Source organism: Poromitra crassiceps (assembly GCF_964638095.1).
Source record: "Poromitra crassiceps genome assembly, chromosome: 18".
In the NCBI taxonomy this organism is placed as follows: Eukaryota; Metazoa; Chordata; class Actinopteri; order Beryciformes; family Melamphaidae; genus Poromitra; species Poromitra crassiceps.
Genome location: NC_139636.1, coordinates 26,140,369 through 26,161,027, shown reverse-complemented (window position 1 = coordinate 26,161,027; position 20,659 = coordinate 26,140,369). Strand labels below are relative to the sequence as shown.

The 20,659-nt window shown below is 42.7% G+C and overlaps 3 protein-coding genes across 5 annotated transcripts in view; 1 reads left to right on the top strand and 2 right to left on the bottom strand.

Moving 5' to 3' along the window:
- Positions 1 to 100: 100 nt before the first annotated feature.
- On the bottom strand, positions 101 to 9,227 carry pstpip1a (proline-serine-threonine phosphatase interacting protein 1a). The gene is made up of 15 exons (XM_083654379.1): positions 9,139 to 9,227; positions 7,432 to 7,532; positions 7,262 to 7,336; positions 7,096 to 7,130; positions 6,854 to 6,960; positions 6,488 to 6,550; positions 4,459 to 4,563; positions 4,298 to 4,343; positions 3,874 to 3,953; positions 3,337 to 3,435; positions 2,233 to 2,329; positions 1,955 to 2,042; positions 1,731 to 1,807; positions 1,320 to 1,417; positions 101 to 1,213 (listed from the first exon to the last, which is right to left on the bottom strand). Exons 1-15 carry the CDS (start codon positions 9,166 to 9,168, stop codon positions 1,082 to 1,084), a joined length of 1,233 nt encoding a protein of 410 aa, XP_083510505.1. The 5' UTR covers positions 9,169 to 9,227; the 3' UTR covers positions 101 to 1,081.
- Positions 9,228 to 9,680: 453 nt separating this feature from the next.
- Positions 9,681 to 11,859, bottom strand: rcn2 (reticulocalbin 2). Its single transcript, XM_083654926.1, has 7 exons — positions 11,783 to 11,859; positions 11,563 to 11,665; positions 11,287 to 11,483; positions 11,066 to 11,179; positions 10,796 to 10,889; positions 10,526 to 10,668; positions 9,681 to 10,039 (listed from the first exon to the last, which is right to left on the bottom strand). Exons 1-7 carry the CDS (start codon positions 11,804 to 11,806, stop codon positions 9,896 to 9,898), a joined length of 819 nt encoding a protein of 272 aa, XP_083511052.1. The 5' UTR covers positions 11,807 to 11,859; the 3' UTR covers positions 9,681 to 9,895.
- A 1,486-nt stretch (positions 11,860 to 13,345) lies between these two features.
- scaper (S-phase cyclin A-associated protein in the ER) overlaps positions 13,346 to 20,659 on the top strand; it is an 87,704-nt gene continuing 80,390 nt past the window's right edge. For all 3 annotated transcript variants that reach the window (XM_083654465.1, XM_083654464.1, XM_083654463.1), the window contains exons 1-2: positions 13,346 to 13,430; positions 17,368 to 17,485. The gene's annotated coding sequence lies outside the window, so the exon portion shown is untranslated. The remainder of the gene's footprint in view (positions 13,431 to 17,367; positions 17,486 to 20,659) is intronic.

Below are 20,659 nucleotides of genomic sequence, written 5' to 3'. Positions count from 1 at the left end.
ATTATTTGTCTTTCATAGTGAATACAGTTAAGACTATAAACAAAATGAACAATGTAAAACAGGTTTGATATTTTCATTAGACAATGTACAGCAAAACAGAAATGAAAAATATCTACATTTAGATCCTCAAACACAAGGTGATATTAAATAAATTAAATAAACTAAACATGAATATCTTTGCTGAAGTGACCATGTGTGACATAAATTATCTGCACACACCGGTGCCTTAAATTCAAAATGAAAATATATATTCCAGTTTTCAGTCAACAATAAATAATGCATGATTATAGAATTTGAAGGATGTATACTGTAGACTTATAAACACCAGATAAGATCATATATATACTGTGTGTGTGTATATATATATATATATACCCTATACCGGTATATATATATCAGTGATGTCACAATACCTCCGTGTGTGTGTGTGTGTGGGTGCCCCATTATGATATCACTGATGACATCATCAGAGTGTGTGTGTGTGCCCCTATGACATCACTGATCAGTCTTGTCACAATGCCTCCTTGTGTGTGTGACATCACTGATCAGTCTGGTCACAATGCCTCCTTGTGTGTGTGTGTGTGTGTGTGTGTGTGTGTGTGTGTGTGTGTGTGTGTGTGTGTGTGTGTGTGTGTGTGTGTGTGTGTGTGTGTGTGTGTGTGTGTGTGTGTGTGTGTGTGTGTGTGTGCGCGCCCTTATGACATCACTTTTGAAATTATCACTGATGACATCACATCGTTAGCTAATTAGCCTAATTAAAATTCTACAGCCTGAAGGTTTCAGCCGATCGCACGTAAAACGGCACAGCTGCGGCCGAAAACAGAACTTGAAACAGAGCCCACATACTCACTTTTATATATATATATATATATATATATATATATATATATATATATATATATATATATATATATACACACACACATACACATACGCATACGCTGATGACATCGCTGTTATCACTGTGGCTGCGGGCGGTTCTCTCACACACACACACACACACACACACACACACACACACACACACACACACACATTATATAAGTAGTCCTACAGTCCCACATACAAATATCAGACGAAGTCATTGTTTGGTAAGGTAAGAGCCTGGAACCAATCCGGATTGACCATTCCTCTCCGCCGTCCACCAGCCATCCTCGCCTTGATCTGTGACATGCACAACGTCCCCGATGGTCAAAGAGAGCTCATCCACCCCCTGAAGGACAAGAGCCAATAGATTGTTAATGAGAAGGAATCATTTTGACATAGAATATGTGAATGAAAAGTGTCCCAAGTTCTTGTTAGACGTCAGTTAGCCTGACCTGGGCAAAATAGTCATACACAGCCTTGTACTCCTCTTTGCTCTGCTGGCTCACAGGAAGACCAGGAATGGAGGCGTACACTCCGTCTGACGTGTCAGCTGAAGAACATCACAGCAGGACACACAGATAGTTCACAATCGGTGCAGTTACTCTGTCATGCTGAAAACACTGATACTTTCAAACTTGACCAAACTACTGACTGAGTTGATAATGTGGTATACATAACATCCAATCAGGAGAGAGCTGAACAAATCATTAGTTGAATTTGTCCGCCCCCTGTTGGTTTGAAAAAAGAACTACCGGTATGTACATAGTTGGCACCATATCTTCTCATAAGCATCAAGTGGCTTGAGCACCATCTATACTTTGTCACAAGCATGGCTATGTTGCCAAATCATTTCGGTACCATACCATTAGGTTGTGCCATGGCCTCACTGAGGTTTATTTTGGAGCCACTTGCACAGTTCCCCTGCAGAAGATTTGAAAACCTAGAAATTGAGAACAGCAGCCGTAAGAAATAAAACAAAGAACTGTTGTGAAAGGATGGAAACATCACACGGGATAATACTTGTGTTTCCTTCGTAGTATCAATGCACTTCCATGCTGTAACTGTGATAAGAATCTGGTGGTCTGACCTTTTCATGACTCCTCCCACAAAACCGGCACTGCCGTTACTGCCTGCTCCAGGGTCCCTCTTGTAGTAATCCTGATATTCAATTGGCTCTACGGAGGGAATCGTTGAATTTCAGTCAAAATACGATTATTAGGGGGTAACGTGCGGTTGGTTACACGCAACCTTTTCCAACCCAGGCTGAATGCCTCATATGTCCAAGCCGCAGCTGAAAGATAATATTAAAATCTCCAACCTGGAACTATTCAAATCCAAATAAGAGCAGGATGTGTGCCTGCCTACCTGGTGAACTTGAGCCAGTGCTTCTCATCTTCACAAAGCAGTTGTTGTCTGCAGTGACGTCACACTGTTCCAGAGATTTCCTCACCTCCTCATAACACTGAAAGAAGAGTTTGTGTCAAATTAAATCATATATTTGAATGTTATATGGAATCATTTGAATGATAACATTGAGAACTAGAGACCATCTTGTGATGGGATCACACCAGGCGTGATGCTCACGACTTAAAATGAATGTGGGGGCCAGAGGCGTAAAGTGGGGGGGCCCTACCCCCACAATGATTTATGAAGGCGCTCCAATGAATGAATGCACATTCACATTTACAACAGTTACAGCATGTCGTAAGAGACCAGTAAGCTTGGATAGGCTACTATTATAGCACAGTGCCAGGCGACAAAAAACAGTAGGCTATCACTACCAGCAATATTGAAAGGCGCAAAACAAATAACGTTAACGTTACAGATCCTGACCAGCGTGTGTGTGTGTGTTGAATTTAACTAGCTGGCAGAAAACGGGCAGAATTACTGCCGGCTAACGCTCGATTCATGTGGGCTCAGTTTTTTAACCTAACATTACGTTAAGGAGAGATTTAAACACAGCAGCAGGCAGCCTATGTAATGGAGCTCTGCTTATCCTTCCCTCCCCCAAAGGGGTACGCTGGTTTAATGCCGCCAGCGCGTCCCCCGCGCATCACGGTTGAGTGGAGTTGGCCTTTTTTTATTATTAAATCGGCAACATTTTATTTGAACAGAATTAATATTCATGATGGTCCGATGTAGAAGGCTCAGAGGTCGATGGGGATCGGCCCATCGACGATGGTTGATGCCATCGTCCATCGTGCCAACCCTAATTGTGTTGACAATATATCTGTCCACAGACAGACAAACACTCAAGTACTCAAAACCGCTTCTGTGGGCTTCTGTGGCAGTTCCCCTACAATGTGGTCTCTAGGACCAAGTTTTTCCATGAACAACCACACGCACGCACGCACACACACACACACACACACACACACACACACACACACACACACACACACACACACACACACACACACACACACACACACACACAGAAAGCCGCACACTGGTTACAAATAGACTCACCTCATCATCTTTCACACATTGCAGTGAAAACTGGTTACAGTGCACCCACATGGCATTTCTAACGACATTGATGCGGTCTTCCTCCTGCTGCTGAAACACCTACAAAGCAAACTTCCTGTCAAACCAAACTGCCTGTCATCCTCATATAAAAGGCAGGAAGTGGGTTCTGCGATTTTGGGTCACGTTTTTGGATACACTCGTGCAATTGTGATGTCACTGATGATGTCACAATGTCTATGACATCATCAGTGATGTCAAAGTTGAGCAATTGTGTGCTGCGCAAGCCAATAGCGCAGGCGAGGACGTAGTGTGAAACTGTGGGTGTGGTTCAAATGAGATGGCTCAGCTCACATAGGATGGTTTGGTGTGGGGAAACGTTTGTGTAGATGTTTGCCTATGACTGAAAAGTATTACACATGTTCATTGACAAAACTGGCCTCGGGGGATCTCCGGCCTTGGTGTAAGTCTGTAAAGTTTATAGTGTGTCCTCACGCGATAGGCAAGGAGAGAAACGCCACTGCTGTTGCCTCACTTTACCTCGCATGTGCTGACGTGTGTGGCTTCCCATTCTTGACGACTCTTGTCAAGCTGGTCAATGTTTGACATGTATTGTTTCTCTAGAAGAGGAAAAAGAAACTTTTCAGATCAATCAAGCTCCTCTATAACATTGCTTGCTCGGTGGTTTTAGATTACGGTAAGTTTTATTTACTATTACATGTATCACACACAGTCTCTATATTATCTGCACGTTTGCATCCTATTTTTGGAAAAGGGAAGTAAAAGTCAGTGACCACCATCTTCAAAAAACCAATTTCCCATTCTGTGTTTTTGTGGCTAGGACACAAAGTACACAAAGATTGTGCCAAGATCATGTTGCAGCACAGATAGATCCAAGAAGAGAGAGAGCCAGAGAAAAACACCACCAACAAAAACAGCAGCTGATCACATTGTTTGTCCTTACCAGCTTCTTCTGCAGCCTCTCTACACTGCTTAGATTTGTTGTGCAACTGAAAGAGAAAAGCGACGATAAAATGACTGTGAACCTGTGAATGATATCCAATATAATGACAGTGGTGTCAAATATACCCTGGTGGTGTGAGTGTGTACAATGTTCTGACGTACCTTCTCAGTCTGTTTAGGAGTGGCTGTGGGAGCGTTGCTCATCTTCTCGGCAGCTTGCTCGGCCTCGTCGGCGTCTCTGCAGCGCTGCTCATAGCATCTCTTGGACTAGAGGAGAGAAATTCTACATAAGCCACCATTTCTAAACCAGGCCTGTTCTGCTCAGCCCCTCAGCTCTGCGGTATGAAGCCTTTACGGGAAGTTGCTCCAGGAAGAGGTCAAAAGGTGTTCAACAGAGTTAGTCAACGCGCTTCTGCAGGAGAACCAAAGCAAATCAGCAGAATACTACTTCCTTCTGCTGAGCTGCCTGAGAGAAGCTCTACCTCCTTTTCCTATGAGTCTATGATACATCAGTAATGACTGGCGTTTCTGAACTTGCGAAACCATCTTCCTCTTGCACATGTTGCGTAGACAGAGCAATGTTTCTCTGCTCAGTCTTCTCACTCATGCACTATTCTGGTGGTACATACAGTACATACATAGACCAAGCAGGATGTACCTTTATTGAGACTCGCGCTACCACACCGATGATGAATGCTGTTAACCACTGCCACCCATGTCTAAAATGAATGTATGTTCTATGTGGGGCGGCTTTAGCTCAGGAGGTAGAGCGGGTCGGCCAATGACGCAAGGGTTGGCGGTTTGATCCCCGCTCCCTCCCAGGTGCTGTTGCTGTGTCCTTGGGCAAGACACTTAACCCTCCTTGCCTCATATGATTGGCATGAATGTAGACATGAATGATGGTGGTCGGAGGGGCCGTTGAGCGCCGATGTGTGGCTGCCACGCTTTCGAACCACCGGTACGAATGGTGTGAACGAATAATGATTCTGTGAAGCGCTTTGAGCACTTGGAAAGGCGCTATATAAATCCAATCATTATTATTATTATGTGTAGGGGCACAGCTGTATACTTGTCTAGTTTTCTGTGGCTGTTACTACTGGATATGTTGTATGGCACATACTGTACATCTAGGTGGTCCAGCAGATCCCTTTGTGGCATAGCTGCTACTACTAAATGTATGTTCCACTACGGCATCTCCCTGTACTTTGTAAACCCCGTTTCTTTTAATACGTTATGTTGTACCCTCTCTTTATCTCACAGTTTTTAGCTGGTGTGCGACTAGTCTGCCACCTGGTCACACGAAACTCGTGTGAGCGAGAGAGAAGAGACTAGGTCAAATCTATATCGCTGGCCTGCAGTGTAGCCAACTCTTTGCCAAGGAAAGTAGTTATTGGCTGCTCAGTAAAAAAAAAAAAAAAATAGAGAAATGGTGAGCGCAAGGACTGTAGGATAGGGTCGACTTGTAATTGTTACCGGCATACGCCCAATCTGCCCCGCGTGGGTGGAGTCAGCAGTTTATATTAAAATATGGTGTGCATAACTAGTGCAGGCTTATATATTGATATTGTGCTTAGATTATCATGTGCCATCATCTGACGACTTCTAGCTGCCTTCTGAGCAGCCAATAACTACTTTCCTTGGGAAAGAGTTGGCTACACTGCAGGCCAGCTATATACTAGGTTTTATCTAGTCTTGTTAATCTCACAAAACACTGCGTCTAATCTCACAAAAACGCTTCGGTGTTGCAAATTAGCACCCACTATATAGACGGTTTTCACTGGAGCGCAACCCCACAGCACTTCCTTTTTCTCAGCATTCGGCAAACTGCAGAAATATTCACTCGACATCGTTACTTTTGTTTTCGCCGCTCAGCTGTATAGATGGTTTTCACGGAATGGTCAGTCTGGCACTTGAATGTTTTCTTTTTCTTTTGTCCATAGCAAACACTGCAACAGGAAGTGAGCGGGGGTTCAATTTAGAATGTTTTTGTTGTCAAGTTAAAACCGTCTATACACTATGATACTGGCATCATCTTGTCTATGTATTGTATCTGTCCCTATCAAATAAACAATAAATAAACAAATTCCCTAAGATTAATTACTGGGTGAAAGTTATTTTCACCTCTGTGAAAAACATATCATGCTACCAACAATAGCTACAAATGACACTGATAAACATGGATTGACCTTACCTCTATTGTCTTCTTATGGAGGGAGACTTTTGTCTTCTGAACTTTCTCCATGATGCCTTCAAACTAAGCGAGAAAGGCGAAAAAATATGTTAAAGAATGTCATGATGATATTCAACAATGTGGTCTGTGTGTAGAGTCAATGACAGCATTAGGATACTATATGACATTTACCATTTCTCTAACTAGTGACACATCATCTGTTAAGCGCTATCCAACCTCTCATAATTAATCCTCATCAGAAAGATAATAATTACGTGGATGTTCAACCCATCCTACAATGCTGGAGATTATAGGAGAAGAGCTCACCTGGAGATGAAACTGTTTAGTTTGCCTTTGTCTACAAATGAAAACACCTCTCATTGTCACCTTTTTTCTCTGTTCCTTCTGTCGTTCTTTGAACTGCTCCATCCTCTTCACCTCCTCCCTCAGTAGTCCAGACAGCTGAATGTGTAGGTTTCCTATGTTCTCAATTTCTGAATAACATCAAAGCACATCATTAAAAACTCATCAGAGAAAACCGAGGAAATGTAGACGCAATGAAAAAATGCTTACGCCTTTAAAAAATACATTGCAAGCAAGCACAAAAAAGGTGTGAAATATCTGCTTACGTGTTTTCATTTCATCAAGAGATGCTCTCAAAGTGCTGTAAAAACAACATGACCATAGGACATTTTCAGTTGAGTTGAGACCTATAGCTCAGTGGTTGAGACAGGCTGGTTCACATATAGTGAGTGATAACATATTAATGTTCAAATGCAACGCGCACACACCTACCTGATCTCATAGATACCCCCGGCCTTGCGTGCAATTGTGACCAATTCCTTGCCATATCTTTCCTCTGCTGCTGCCCTACACAGAGCAAAACATAAGCTCAACCACATGGGACGAGGGCATATCATTCATACGTATGTAGGCTACACATTTCCAGCAGTTTGCAAGCCAACCTCATTTTCAAGAGATCTTCCATGTCTTTGCACGTCCGTCGGCCATCACACAGCCTTTGGATAATGGCCTCGTACCCCATATTGCTGATGAAGTCAGGACCCTAGAATCAGAAAACAGCATTGTAGCGTTACCAGCCAGACACTCCACAACAAAACAAAGATTTACACCGAGTAACCCCAACCACAATGCAATGTGACATTTGAACATAAAAGTCAAAATACAGCTCTGTCCATAAACAAATGCAAGTCACCCCTGCCCCATTTGTTTGAATATTTACATGCAATTGTGTATTTGATCATTCAAAAATGCTGCATCTATTTTTGTTGCCAGACCCATTAGACCCATTTAGATTCAGAGAATGTTACTAATATGTTACTTGTGGGAAAAGGTGATGACAGATGAATACTCTGTGGCAATTTGTACTTTCATGCAGATTTTTTCGTAATGTGTCCTTTTTTTCATGTGGATAGAAAACCACAGTGTAAGAAACTATGACTTGCTAGATAGAACCTTGGTCTGAAAGAAAAGATAAGTCATTTAAAAATCACAGCCCTGGTGCTTAAGTAAGCGGTGCAGTTCATAATGCTAAGTTATAGCCATTTTCTCAGGAATGCAGTCTCAGCAGCTTTTTTGGTCCTTGAAGCTTGCTTGTCAGTCAACTAACTGGAAGTGGTGTCATGCAATCATCTAGTACTGCCAGAGTGACATCACAGTTGCGCAATTGCGTAAAATCATTTTCAGTTGAGCGACATCATTTCTGTCATAAATTTCACAAAGTGAAGTGACTACACACAAAGTCACTTATAGAAGCAGTTGCACCGCTTAAAAAATATACTGCAGGCACCTGGGGTTGCTAAACAAATGTATTAGCCAGGAGGAATAATCTACCATAAATTCATAGTACAATAGGATAGATTGCTGAGATTAAAATGTTTAGTGGATTTCTTGTAGATGGACATTACGGGTTTTGGTCAAATGGTGCTGCACAACAAATTGATTTGAGCTAAATATATTAACTGTTATTAGACACAGTTTATAAGCAATTAAAACAATACATTTAATTCGTATAGAGTTTTGTGCTACATATCTTTGGTTCATTTGCAAAGATTTGAAGGGGATTATTGTGCAGACCCTCGCATGCAAATCCACCCACAAGCTGCCTGCTGCTTTGCACATTAGTTCTGACATGGCATTACACTCGAAAGATCAAACGCAAAAAGGGAGGAAAGAATAACCTCTTCTACAGGAAACACGGTGCCAAGCATCACTATTCTTGCTATTATGTACTGTCAAATGATGGGTGTGTCAAGAAATAGTTTATTTTGTAGAATAGGCCTGGATGTAGATTGATATGTATGTTCACAATGCAAAAATACATACACAAATAAAAAAGCATAGCTCATGTTTTTTTTTTTTATCCTAGCAACAACTATCCAGTGAATTATAAAATGAACTTCAAGCTAATGTGGTGAAGATGTGAAATCCATGTAAAGTTAGTTAGCTGAACAAGTTACTATGTGGGACAAATACCATCCCCCAAAAGCAGAAATAAGCGAACGGTGGAAGGGGGAGGGTATAGGACAATATTTTACTTCACAACTTCAGTGAACCCATGCAGCAACAGAAACAATGAATTTATAAAACACTGCAAACATGAACGACATCACAGAAAAGTCTATGAAGCAGTAGCATCACAGTTAACTCACCCAAAAGGCATCTTTGAAATGTAAGGTCATCTTTGCAGCAGATTAAAAAAAAAAGAAGTTAAGTCACTCTAGTAGGTCCGGCAGTTTGGTGGTGGCAAGTGAGACTGATCATAGCAGGAAACCAGTTTTAAAACTCACTCGTTTGACTTAAATGAGGAAGAGCTGCAGTGTGTCATCCGTTACCGCAGCATGGCCGCTATGAAAGATAACATTCATACCAGTTCATATTTGATAATGACTGAGTGAAGACTACTTCTCATGATAGGTAACCACAATTAAATTACCTATCCTATCCTCCCCCACATATAAAAATAGAATTATGACAATTATCCTATTACATGTGAAGCTGTCTCTGTGCGTGGAAACAAAATATAGCAAAAATAGCATGATATGAACCCCTTATGCTGCAACAGTAAAGCCCCATGTTCAATCCAGATCCAGCCTTTATAAATTAATGATGGGAAGTTGTGTTTAAAGAGAGGACAGTATGCTACAGTTAAATACAAGTTTAGTTTTAATTCAAAACTGTAATTGAACACGTTTCTGGGCTGCTTTAGTAAAAATGACATGAGAAAGTTGTAAAAAGCTTGTTTTCCATTTGAACACCATACTCTTCAAGAATATACACATGCGTGACCAATTGAGATACTGAAATCCCAAATATGGAGGAACATGAAAGCCAAGAAGAAATGCTAAGCTAAATTACAATACAGGAAATAAACGACATTAACTCTTTATGGACACAAATGAGAAAACTCTATAATTCATCATGTAATACATGCAGCTGTCTACCATAGTCTGTCACTTCACTGTTCATGAACGTGTCTTGATTTTTCAAGACCTCAGCCTCAGAGATTTGTCCGTCACCATCATGGTCCATTTCCTTGATAAGGTGAAGAGCCTGTTGATAACATGGTAAATGGTAAATGGCCTGCATTTATATAGCGCTTTTATCCAAAGCACTTTACAATCAGTACGGTACATTCACCCATTCATACACCTATGGTGGCAAGCTGCCACGCAGGGTGCTGGCACACCATCAGGAGCAATTTTGGGGTTCAGTATCTTGCCCAAGGACACTTTGACATGCAGACTGGAGGAGCCGGGAATCGAACCACCGACCTCTTTCATCCAAAGCGATTAGTGACGACCCGCTCTACCTCCTGAGCTACAGCCGCCCCGAGAGCAACACGAGAGCAATATAAGCAAAGGAATCTGACAATATGTTGCCATGCCATTGTGGACAGCAATGTCTTTATTTTCTTGCCTGGTATGCAGCCCCCATGAATGGCAGGCTTTAGAACCTTTTGAATTTGCATAGTGCTATTCATGGGGCTGGACACCAGACAATTTCTGCTACAATGTAAACAAAACATCTGACTGTCACCTCTTCTCTTGCTGCGCCGTAGCTATTAGGAGCTATCCAGCGGAGCTGCTCCTCTCGATTCAACTTGCCATCCTTATCTTGATCATAAAGGTCTTCAAAGCGCACTGTTTCTTCAATCTCCCACTGAGATGGGGTATTGCCCTCTAACCAAGAAAATACAAAAATATATTAGCAACACATTGAGTTAGCTCACTGGAGATACCATCATGATCTAGAAATGTCCAGCTCACTCTGACAGACTGTATTTTAAGATAATCCCTCCAGTTTTACCATCACGGTGAGCATCTCCAATAAATTCACTGAGACCGATGAATCCATCTTTATCCGTGTCATATTCGTTCAACACATCTTCAATGGCAAAATCCTATTAGAAAAATACATAAATAAATAAATCATCAGATTGTATTCCAGGAAATACAAAGGACACACTCACCATTGTATGAGTAGCGTACACAACAGGATTTACATAGGAAGCCTCCTCTATCATAATTTTTCACGAGGACTAAGAGCTCCTAAAGTGTGGTTTGAAACGAGTCTTACAGCCATGTGATCCACTTCAGATGGGTGCGTGAAGGCAAGAAACTCTGTTACATTAAGGCCCGGTGTGCCGTCCCCATCAGCAAAGTCAAAGCGCCTCCTCTCCTTTAGGTGGAGCTAGTGGGGATACAAGACCCAAGTCAAGGTAATACAAACAATATGGGCTGTGTGTGGCCTAACTGTTGAAGGTGGTTTTTAGACGGGTACAATAAACGTATGCATACATATCTGAGGGACTCTTTCTCAGGATCTTCCAGAACAGCGTCGTCGTCAAAATGAATGAGCTGCTCGTGAGTAACCATGTTGTATTCCTCCCATGATACAACTCCGTCTCCGTCTGTGTCGAACTGAGGGAAGCGTTCCTCTGCGTCCTCCAGAGCATATCTTCCATAGATGTACTGGATCCAGAGAGTGATCTCCTCTGGGGGGGACAACAGAGTGCAGATTGAGTATGACTGAGTTCAACTGTTGACAGGGATACTAGGAAAATGCCAAGTTACCTGCATTTAACAGTTTGTCCGAATTTGTATCAATCTTCTTCACGATTTCCAACATCTTTTTCCTCTGCTCTGCTGGACTGAGGTTCTTGATCTCCTCAGTGTCCTGTAAGTGTGTAAAAGAAGAGGGGGAAGAGTCAGGTGGCTCTATTCATGAATACAGAGTGTGAATCAGTCAGACAGTGAGTAGACCCTCAGATGAGGTCAAAGCTTAAGTAACCACCTCATTTCCCAGCAGGACATTCATGTCATGTTCAGGATTGTGCTGCTGACCAATATAATGATCTTCGTGAAGATGTTTGTGAGAGCTTTCCCCCAACACAAACTGGAGGACTAACAATGCCAAAGTCATCATTGTAGTCAATGGCATCTGTGGAGAAACACAATTGATGAATGTTCAAAGAAATAACTTTGTTTCCTTGACTACAGGTTAGAAAACTAATTCACAAAATCCTGACAATTAGCTAGCTGGCTAATAAGCAGAGGAGATCCGCAGAGAGAAATGACCTGCCCAAATCAAATGCAATGGTTCAGCACTGCAGCCTTGTGGCCAGCTGGTGGCTTGAATACATTTTGATACACAAAATGTTTACATTTTGTGAGGCTCATACTGTACATGTGTCATGTACATGTCATGTCATGTCATGTACATGTGTCAGCATGGTGTAACCTACTAAAAGTAGCCTACCCAAAACAATTGAGAGAGAGAGAGAGAGAGAGAGAGGGAGAGAGAGAGAGAGAGAGAGAGGGAGAGCGAGAGAGAGATGGAAAGACAGGTAAAGTTACAAACTCAAGGAGACGACGGACCCTCGAGCTGTTAGTAGGATGGAATCATGAGCAAAATAATAGACAGCCTCAATTACTCAATTACACAATAAAGTAACTGCAATCGGAGTGCTAACAAATACTACATTCTACAAATGGAGGAGATATTTGTATTTTGTACTACCGTGAAAGTTGTCCAAGCAAATGTTGTTACACAAGTGTCAAGCTAGCTGCAAGAACAAATGGAGGCACGTCCGGTCACAACCTTCAAAATAAAAGCTTTGTTGTGGCACATATGCGTACCAAAATGTTTTCAGTCTCGTCACTTGAGCAATTGTGATGTCGTCGCCATCGGTGATTATGTCATCTTTTTTTAGTGATGATGTCATCAGTGATGTCACTCTTTTTGCTACAATTTCACGACTCCATATTATTGCAATGACTCCAAATACTATTTTTGATACTTGTTTGTTATTCTGTACCCCTGGCTGGCCTAAACACAATATTCGTTTTCCACTGTGTTTTTATTTTGAAGGCAAATGTTCATTTTCACTTTCATGGCTTGACGCAGCTGGAGAGGGACGACAACCAAACATCCCGCCCGTCTGCATGGTTGCCATGGCAGACAGCGCGAGACACCGCCCTACGAAAATCTAGCCAACCCTTGACCCACATTATACTGGCATGTGATTGGTTAAGACAAAGTACGGGCCAAGTTACGATGCATTCATTGGATAAATCTATCGCCTATCAAAAAGGTAACCCATCACACTTCCTCCTTTGTTTAGGTAGGTTGTCCGTGCTGTCATTTATCTCCTGATAATGTTTCTCATCATCTCCATCAACTCTAAAAACAAGACAACTTTGACCGTTGTCTCTGGATTGTAGACTTTCTTTTCTTACCGAGCATTGAACTGACTGTAAGCTCGATGTCAAAAGATAGTCGCCACGATGGACGACGGCGTGGTGGCGCTGGACAGCAGCACCGTCTGGGTCCAAGAATGAGCCAAGGTGGTGGGGACGGGAGGGAGAGGTCTGGTAGCAATAGCTCGGGCTCCTCGCACGGAGGAGGCAAAAGCAGGAATACACCCATAACTGCTTTGAAGGTACGTCATTGTTAGAGTTGAAATACAACAGATAAGTTAGCTAACCACATTAGCTAACAACAACATTCCAATGCATCCTTTTAGCTAGCAGCCACAGCTAAGTCACGTCGGGGTGGTTTACCTGCTAGTTACGTTCCAGCCCAAAAATATTTGGGGAGACCTGCCCCCCCTTGGCCTGATGGGTCGCTCCGTCTGTGGAGGAGCAGTCCTTGACGTGTTTATTCCTCCGCTAACGTTAACCCATCTTGAATACATTCCCATCATGCACCTTGTCAAAGCATGACAGCATTGTTTGCCAGGATGCTCTAATTAACCTGATTGAGATTTTTGTTAATCTGTCATCAATAAAGCAAGAATGCAACAGGGCTATTTTTGTGAAGAGATGCCAGCGGTAATACACTCTTTTTATTAACCCTTTTCCGCAGACTTTGTAGTCTCGTAGTATTGTGAGGGGTGGTTACTTTGTGTACATTTGTAGGCAATCAGACCATGTGGGCTTGTTTTCCGCCCATCAGTGAGTGTATGATTCATCCAATGCCGAGTCCAATCATATCCAGAGCGTCAGTCTGTATGGCTAATGTACGACCAGGCTGCTTTAAGTTGCCTGGCCGCGCTAATGGCACTCTTTAGAGCCTGGAGCTAGGCTCTCATCACTGGCAATGGAGGATGGGGGCTGAGCGGCAGGCCTGCTCTGTGCACATGACTGCGCAGTGTTGTGGTTGAAGGAGAGAGAGTGTGTGTGTGAGAGAGAGAGGGGGCTCTGATGCAGAGCAGAGGAGAGAAGCTGTAAACAGAATCTGCATGCAGTGGAGAGCAGGCAGACGGACAGTAGTAGGCAGCGACTCAGGCCAAAGGGGTGGCTGCTAACTCAGCAGAGAGCTGAGGGGCTCAGGCTAGATTACAGACAGAGTTACAGATACAGCAGTCAAAGTGAAAAGCAGGAGTGACAGGCTACTAACCACTTGTCTCTCTCAATCGCTATTGGTGGAGGAGTTGACACAGCTGGGCCAGTTGCTATAGCACTGTGGTCTACACAGTAGGCGTCTATTTTGGTTCTGCTGTCAGATGACGATGTCACCTTGCACAAGTGGCAATACTGCTGAGGGGAAACAGGTTGACTGAAGTGGGCTGCAAAAGTATGTCAGGGGTGGATGAGGACGGTGAAGAACCTGCTTACAGACTCGACTTCTATTCTGTATGTATCTTCTAATCTTTCTCCTCCCCTCTGTCTCCTGCCTAATGGGATAGTTCTTCTCACCCCTGTCTTGCTGCATGCATGTGGTTTGTAGACCTTTTACAAACGGAAACCCCACATTTGCCCCTCTCTCAGCACAATTCAGAAAAGGTTAGCTCTGTCTGTCTGTCTGGTGCATGGGAAAGTATTGCCTGCCTGGCCAGAGGGTAGAGCAGTCGTTAAGATGCACCTTCTACAGTGCAGCCCCAGGTGATAGGTTTGCTTGCAGCTGATTAAGTAGATCATGAGCTCCTTTGCTGTAAGTCTTTGTTGCCTCAGGCTCCTCCTCCTACACACCTGTTAGTTAGCCATCAGTCATCATGAGCAGGCTAGGTATATTCTCAGTCATCTGTCATCTGATGGCTGCCAAGCCTCGAAAAACACAGAGTAAATATTTACAGTCTGCACTGGGAGATGAGTTGCTATGATGATGGGGACCTAGCTTTTGCTCAGCTTTTGCCCTATCTTGTTGGATGTTCTGCTATCTCTGTGGTCTTCTCTTCTTGGGAGAATAAAGCCCAAGCTACTCTGCATGTAAATACATTTTCTCAGCAAAAGTAGGTCAGCCGGCTATCTCCCCTAGGGACATTAAGAGCAATGCACTGACTGCATGCTGGTCATGCATGTGCAAAACCTAATGAGCCATGTTTACTTATTCTATTAGCATGTGAAGCTAGTCTGAAACAGTGTTGCATAGAATGTGGCCAGCAGCTCTATTAGTACAAGTCACTCTGTTGGTTGGTCCATAGAAATGTTGGTGGGTTCACAAAAATTGGAAATTTGCATATCTGGTCACGGCTATTGCTTTGGATGAGACATACAACACCTCACTGTTGTTTGGTAGCAGCCTTCATTCTGATTGCAGGCGTGCTTCAGTGGCAGAGAAAGACATCATTTTGAGGCAGCCTTCTTGTTTCAGTAGCGGTGCCAGGGAGACAGCCAGGAAAACAGACAGAATGATTTGTTCCATGACTCAGTTGCTATTAAGGGAGAACTTGCACTCATTGTTTGATGGTTTCATTCTAACTGTTTATTTTGTTAAAGTATGAAACTACAAAGTTATCCAATATCCATCCACCCAAAACAGCCAAATTTGATCTAGATGTTAGTCAATATAGCACAATGTATAACAGTACTACAGGGCTACAGGCTATTCTGCTGCAAAAGGGAACACAGTTAGTGGATGGTCCATTCCAGTATTAAGTGTCTAGGCATTAGCACCTGTGTTCAGTGTGTTGTTGTTTTGTTTTGCATCCAGATTACCAGAAGTCTTGAATATTTTCTAAAACATCTTACTGCAAATGATACTATCTATGTAGCCTATTTATTTCCATTGACCAAAGTGGAGTTGTTGCTTGTAGGGTGTAAAGCAGATTTGCTGTTAGCATTTACGCATGAGTTCTCAGAGCATGCTGTGATGAGACTATTCCGTGAGATGGGGCATGAGAGTGAGCATGGAGAGAGGAAGTGATTTGGCATCAGCTGGCATGAACTGGAGATGGGGATTATGTGACTTGCATTTTGAGATCATTACTTAAATGGGGACAAAGGACCAAGCAGCATCTGAGCAGCTTTAAAGCAATTGAAAGCATGTTGATGCCATGTTTAATTACAGAGAGCCTGTAGAGCTCAACAGTCGTGTGACTGTTCATTTTTCTCATTCACGTTTTGAAAAATCCTTATCTAAAGAGTTTTTAAGCGTGCAACAACAATGCCATCCAGAGAATCGTGACCATCATTTTTTTGAAAAATGAAAACAAAGCTACAGTACAGGCATGTCCAAAATTCCGGCCCGGGGGCCAATTGCAGCCCGCGGATCGATTTTAAGTGGCCCTCGGGTTGTCTCTCAAAATATACTATAATGTATTGTGGCCCTCTACACAGTATTGGTTAATCAAACAAGTTCAACTCAAATGTATACAGTTTGTAGACAAGCACCAAGTAGGAACAATGCAGGCAGAACTAATCAATGTTTTGAGATGGTAAACAAAATAAGAGTATTGTCCAAACTCACCAGTAGTAGCGAGCGAGCACACTCAATGCAATGAGAAAAACGTAGGTGCAAGCTGCAAGGCAAAAGGAACTGAACGCTAAATGTCCTTTCACAAGTTTGTGGACTCTACTGCCTGTGCCCAGATGACCTATTCAACTTTTAGCCTGCTGGCCTCTTCTCTCTTCTAAACAAAATAGAGTACAATTGTATTGTTTGTGATTTATTTTTCATTTTTTATAACCCATATGATGCGAGAAGCAGCTGGCCCCCCCGTATTTTCACATGATCTAATCTGGCCCCCCATTCAAAAAAGTGTGGACACCCCTGGGTAGTATAGCCTGCTAGCCAGAGGGAAAACAGCCAGAGAAAGAAATGAATGCAGGCCACCAATCACAGACGACTATACAGCGAGCGCCACAAATCAAAGACGTCGTTGTTACACTTTAAAGTCGAGCTGAACCCAAAAATGGCTTTTCTTTTATTTTAGTTCAAATACCTGGGTATGCAGTGCACCTATTTAATAATGTATGCAAAACAAAATCTTTAGTTTTTCACACTTTTTCACATCAAAAGTTCATTTTTCAGGATTTCTTTCATAACAGTAATCTACAGTTTGCTGACGCGCTACCTTCCACTTTCCACAATAGGCTCTTGGATAAAGTGTACAATTGACTGGTGGGAGTGGATTTAATCTTCTATTGTTCCTGCAGGCGTCCTTCCAGCGCTCCAACAGCCATGACAAGGTGCGGAAGATAGTGGCCGAGGAGGGCCGCGCTGCTCGAAACCTCATCGCCTGGAGTGTACCTCTGGAGAGCAAAGAGGAGGAAGGTTTGTGACTTGTACACAAAAAAACGCTTTCTACACACGCTAACAGAGCTTTCTACACAGAGCTTTCTACACATGCTAACAGAGCTTTCTACACATGCTAACAGAGCTTTCTACACATGCTAACAGAGCTTTCTACACATGCCAACAGATCTTTCTACACATGCTAACAGAGCTTTCTACACATGCTAACAGAGCTTTGTTTCTACACATGCTAACAGAGCTACACATGCTAACAGAGCTTTCAACACATGCTAACAGAGCTTTCTACACATGCTAACAGAGCTACACATGCCAACAGAGCTTTCTACACATGCTAACAGAGCTTTCTACACATGCTAACAGAGCTTTCTACACATGCTAACAGAGCTTTCTAACATGCTAACAGAGCTTTTTACACATGCTAACAGAGCTTTCTACACATGCAGAGCTTTTTACACATGCTAACAGAGCTTTCTACACATGCTAACAGAGCTTTTTACACATGCTAACAGAGCTTTTTACACATGCTAACAGAGCTTTGCTAACAGAGCTTTCTACACATGCTAACAGAGCTTTCTACACATGCCAACAGAGCTTTCTACACATGCTAACAGAGCTTTCTACACAATGCTACATGCTAACAGAGCTTTCTACACATGCTAACAGAGCTTTCTACACTTGCTAACAGACTCTGCCTCGCCTTTCACACACTTATGTCATAAGAACGGAAAGAACCCGTGAGTGTTTGTAGTTCTGCTGTTTGTTTGCTGTAGGGCAGGTTTGATTATTGCTCTCTGTCAAGGGTTCATAATGACATTTGAAGAGTATAGAGAGCAAGGCATGTTTATTGTTCAGGTCTTCATGTGCTGCTGATGTTGCCTTCTGGTGTGTTGCTCATATCTTTGCCACAGTGGGAGAAGCCCAGTCATTTTTCAGGGACCGATTGTAGCAAGGTCATATCAACCCAGACAGCGGTCTTTTGCTGTAATACAATGGGTGCGTTCGTAAATCCAATCTGACGCTCTACACTGAAATGAGAGCACGGATGTACGTTACATTACAACGACGCTTCCAATGTACGAACGGTCCAGACTGCGCTCTGGCGCTCGGAGTGGCTATTTACGAACGTCCCCAATATATCGCCCCTATCAATATCAGCTATTCTGATCAAAACCTGTGGGGACAAAAAAACTAGTACTTTCTCTGAGTCTACATGGTAGGTTACTCCTGTTATAGTACCTTTAAAATATTTGACTTTTGGTAGCAGGGTTCAATGACCTGTAGTCTCTGTTTAGGCTGTTTGATCAATAGGATAATCATCTTATTGGACAGTCCTTGTGTAACCCTCTAATATCCAGGAAGAAAGAGCTTTAGTAAGAAGCTAGTCCTGCAGAGCACTCCATTGTGGTTGGTGTTGTAACAACGTGTTTCTACACATTATTTGGGCTTATGCCAGAGTAAGCTCCTTTTAGGTTACCTACTGAGATACATCCCCCTCCTCGCCCACACTCTCTCACTCTTGCTCTGGGTCTCTCTTTCCTCTCTCGCTCTCCTGCCTGTTGTGTTGTGTTGAGGTTAGTTCAGTTGTATTATGTAAGGCTTCTATGCTGCTCTTCAGTTGGTGTCTGTGTGTGTTATGTTTACATGAATGTAGTAACCCAGCTGATGGCCATACCCCTGTTAATGTCTTTTTTGGTCCATGCTGTTTACATACAACTCATGCAATTGAATATCATTTAGAATGTTCTTTTTTCAATGAATTAACAAGCAATCTCAACCACTTCTCGTATCTGAAAAGTTTTGCCCGCCCGCTACTGCCTCCCTTCTCCCTACTTCTATAGGGGAAAGAAATGAAAGGACTGCAGCTTTTCAACCAGCTTTATATCATTGTGATGTTGATAGTATGCATATGAACAATGTTTATCTTCCCTCCATGTCTCATGCACTGAGACAGAAAAGAAAGTGGTCAGGTCGTCGATGATGTCATACGTGGACACTAGGGGCTGAGTGGCCGTGCCACCAATGATGCCATATGTGGCCACTAGGGGCCGAGTGGCCAATGGTGGTCCCCAGCCCCAAACGTCGATTGGTGGCCAATGAGGTCATCAGGGTCTCTCCCACTCCCAAATCACTTACACAGTCATTGCGACATAATCAGTGATGTCATAAATCCTTCTCTACTTACGCCCAGCCATTGTGCTCTGATCATGTCACAATGACAGTGTCCATTGAACTGATGTGAAGTTATGTCGTTTATGCATAGACATTGTGACATCATCAGAGACGTTGAAAAAGGAGGGAGACACGCACATCCAAACCAAAACCCAAAGTTGGGGCAGGTGCTGAGCTGAACTAGAACAGTGAGACAAAAGGAATCAAAACTACCGGTACTCGCACACCGCAGAGCTCCTTTTCTCCAGATTTATTTGTGGTAACGCGTTTCGAGCTACATGCTCTTCATCAGACAAGACAGTACAGGACGCCATCATAGATATAGTGGTCAAGTGTCACATGATACAGTCACATGATGAAATCAGGTGGGATGACAGACACCTGTGTAATTGACGGTGTGAGAGAAGGAAAATACATATGAACACCAGGTGTAGAGAAAACAGCAACAAATCCCATCTACCATTAACAATGGAAATATAGAAATTAATCACTAAAATTCACTCTAAGAGAAAAAGTCTAGACATGTCAACCTGACCCATCAATCATAGTGGAAAGAAACCATTTAAAAAAACATACAAATACTATTATCTAAAGGGACAAAGTGGAAAAGGGGCAAATACATTTAAAAATGGTCTGAAATAGACCAAATATTCCCCGGCACAGTCAGGACAGGTAAGGGGGGACCTGCCAAAGGCGTCTGATAGTCTAGGTGGCATAAGTCTTTGGATAATAGTATTTGTATGTTTTTTTAAATGGTTTCTTTCCACTATGATTGGTGGGTCAGGTTGACATGTCTAGACTTTTTCTCTTAGAGTGCATTTTAGTGATTAATTTCTATATTTCCATTGTTAATGGTAGATGGGATTTGTTGTTGTTTTCTCTACACCTGGTGTTCATATGTATTTTCCTTCTCTCACACCGTCAATTACACAGGTGTCTGTCATCCCACCTGATTTCGTCATGTGACTGTATCATGTGACACTTGACCACTATATCTATGATGGCGTCCTGTACTGTCTTGTC

What these genes read in the sequence shown, in the direction of transcription:
- pstpip1a (XM_083654379.1), bottom strand. Translation starts at nt 9,168, where the DNA reads ATGACCTTACATTTCAAAGATGCCTTTTGG. An exon ending in GAAGATCTCTTGAAAATGAG is followed by an intron (nt 7,337 to 7,431) that starts GTTGGCTTGCAA and finishes TGCTCTGTGTAG; the next exon opens with GGCAGCAGCAGAGGAAAGAT. An exon ending in CACTGGCTCAAGTTCACCAG is followed by an intron (nt 2,043 to 2,232) that starts GTAGGCAGGCAC and finishes TTCCCTCCGTAG; the next exon opens with AGCCAATTGAATATCAGGAT.
- rcn2 (XM_083654926.1), bottom strand. Translation starts at nt 11,806, where the DNA reads ATGAATGTCCTGCTGGGAAATGAG. An exon ending in CTGAAGTGGATCACATGGCT is followed by an intron (nt 10,890 to 11,065) that starts GTAAGACTCGTT and finishes TTTTTCTAATAG; the next exon opens with GATTTTGCCATTGAAGATGT. An exon ending in TGGAGATGCTCACCGTGATG is followed by an intron (nt 10,669 to 10,795) that starts GTAAAACTGGAG and finishes TTTCTTGGTTAG; the next exon opens with AGGGCAATACCCCATCTCAG.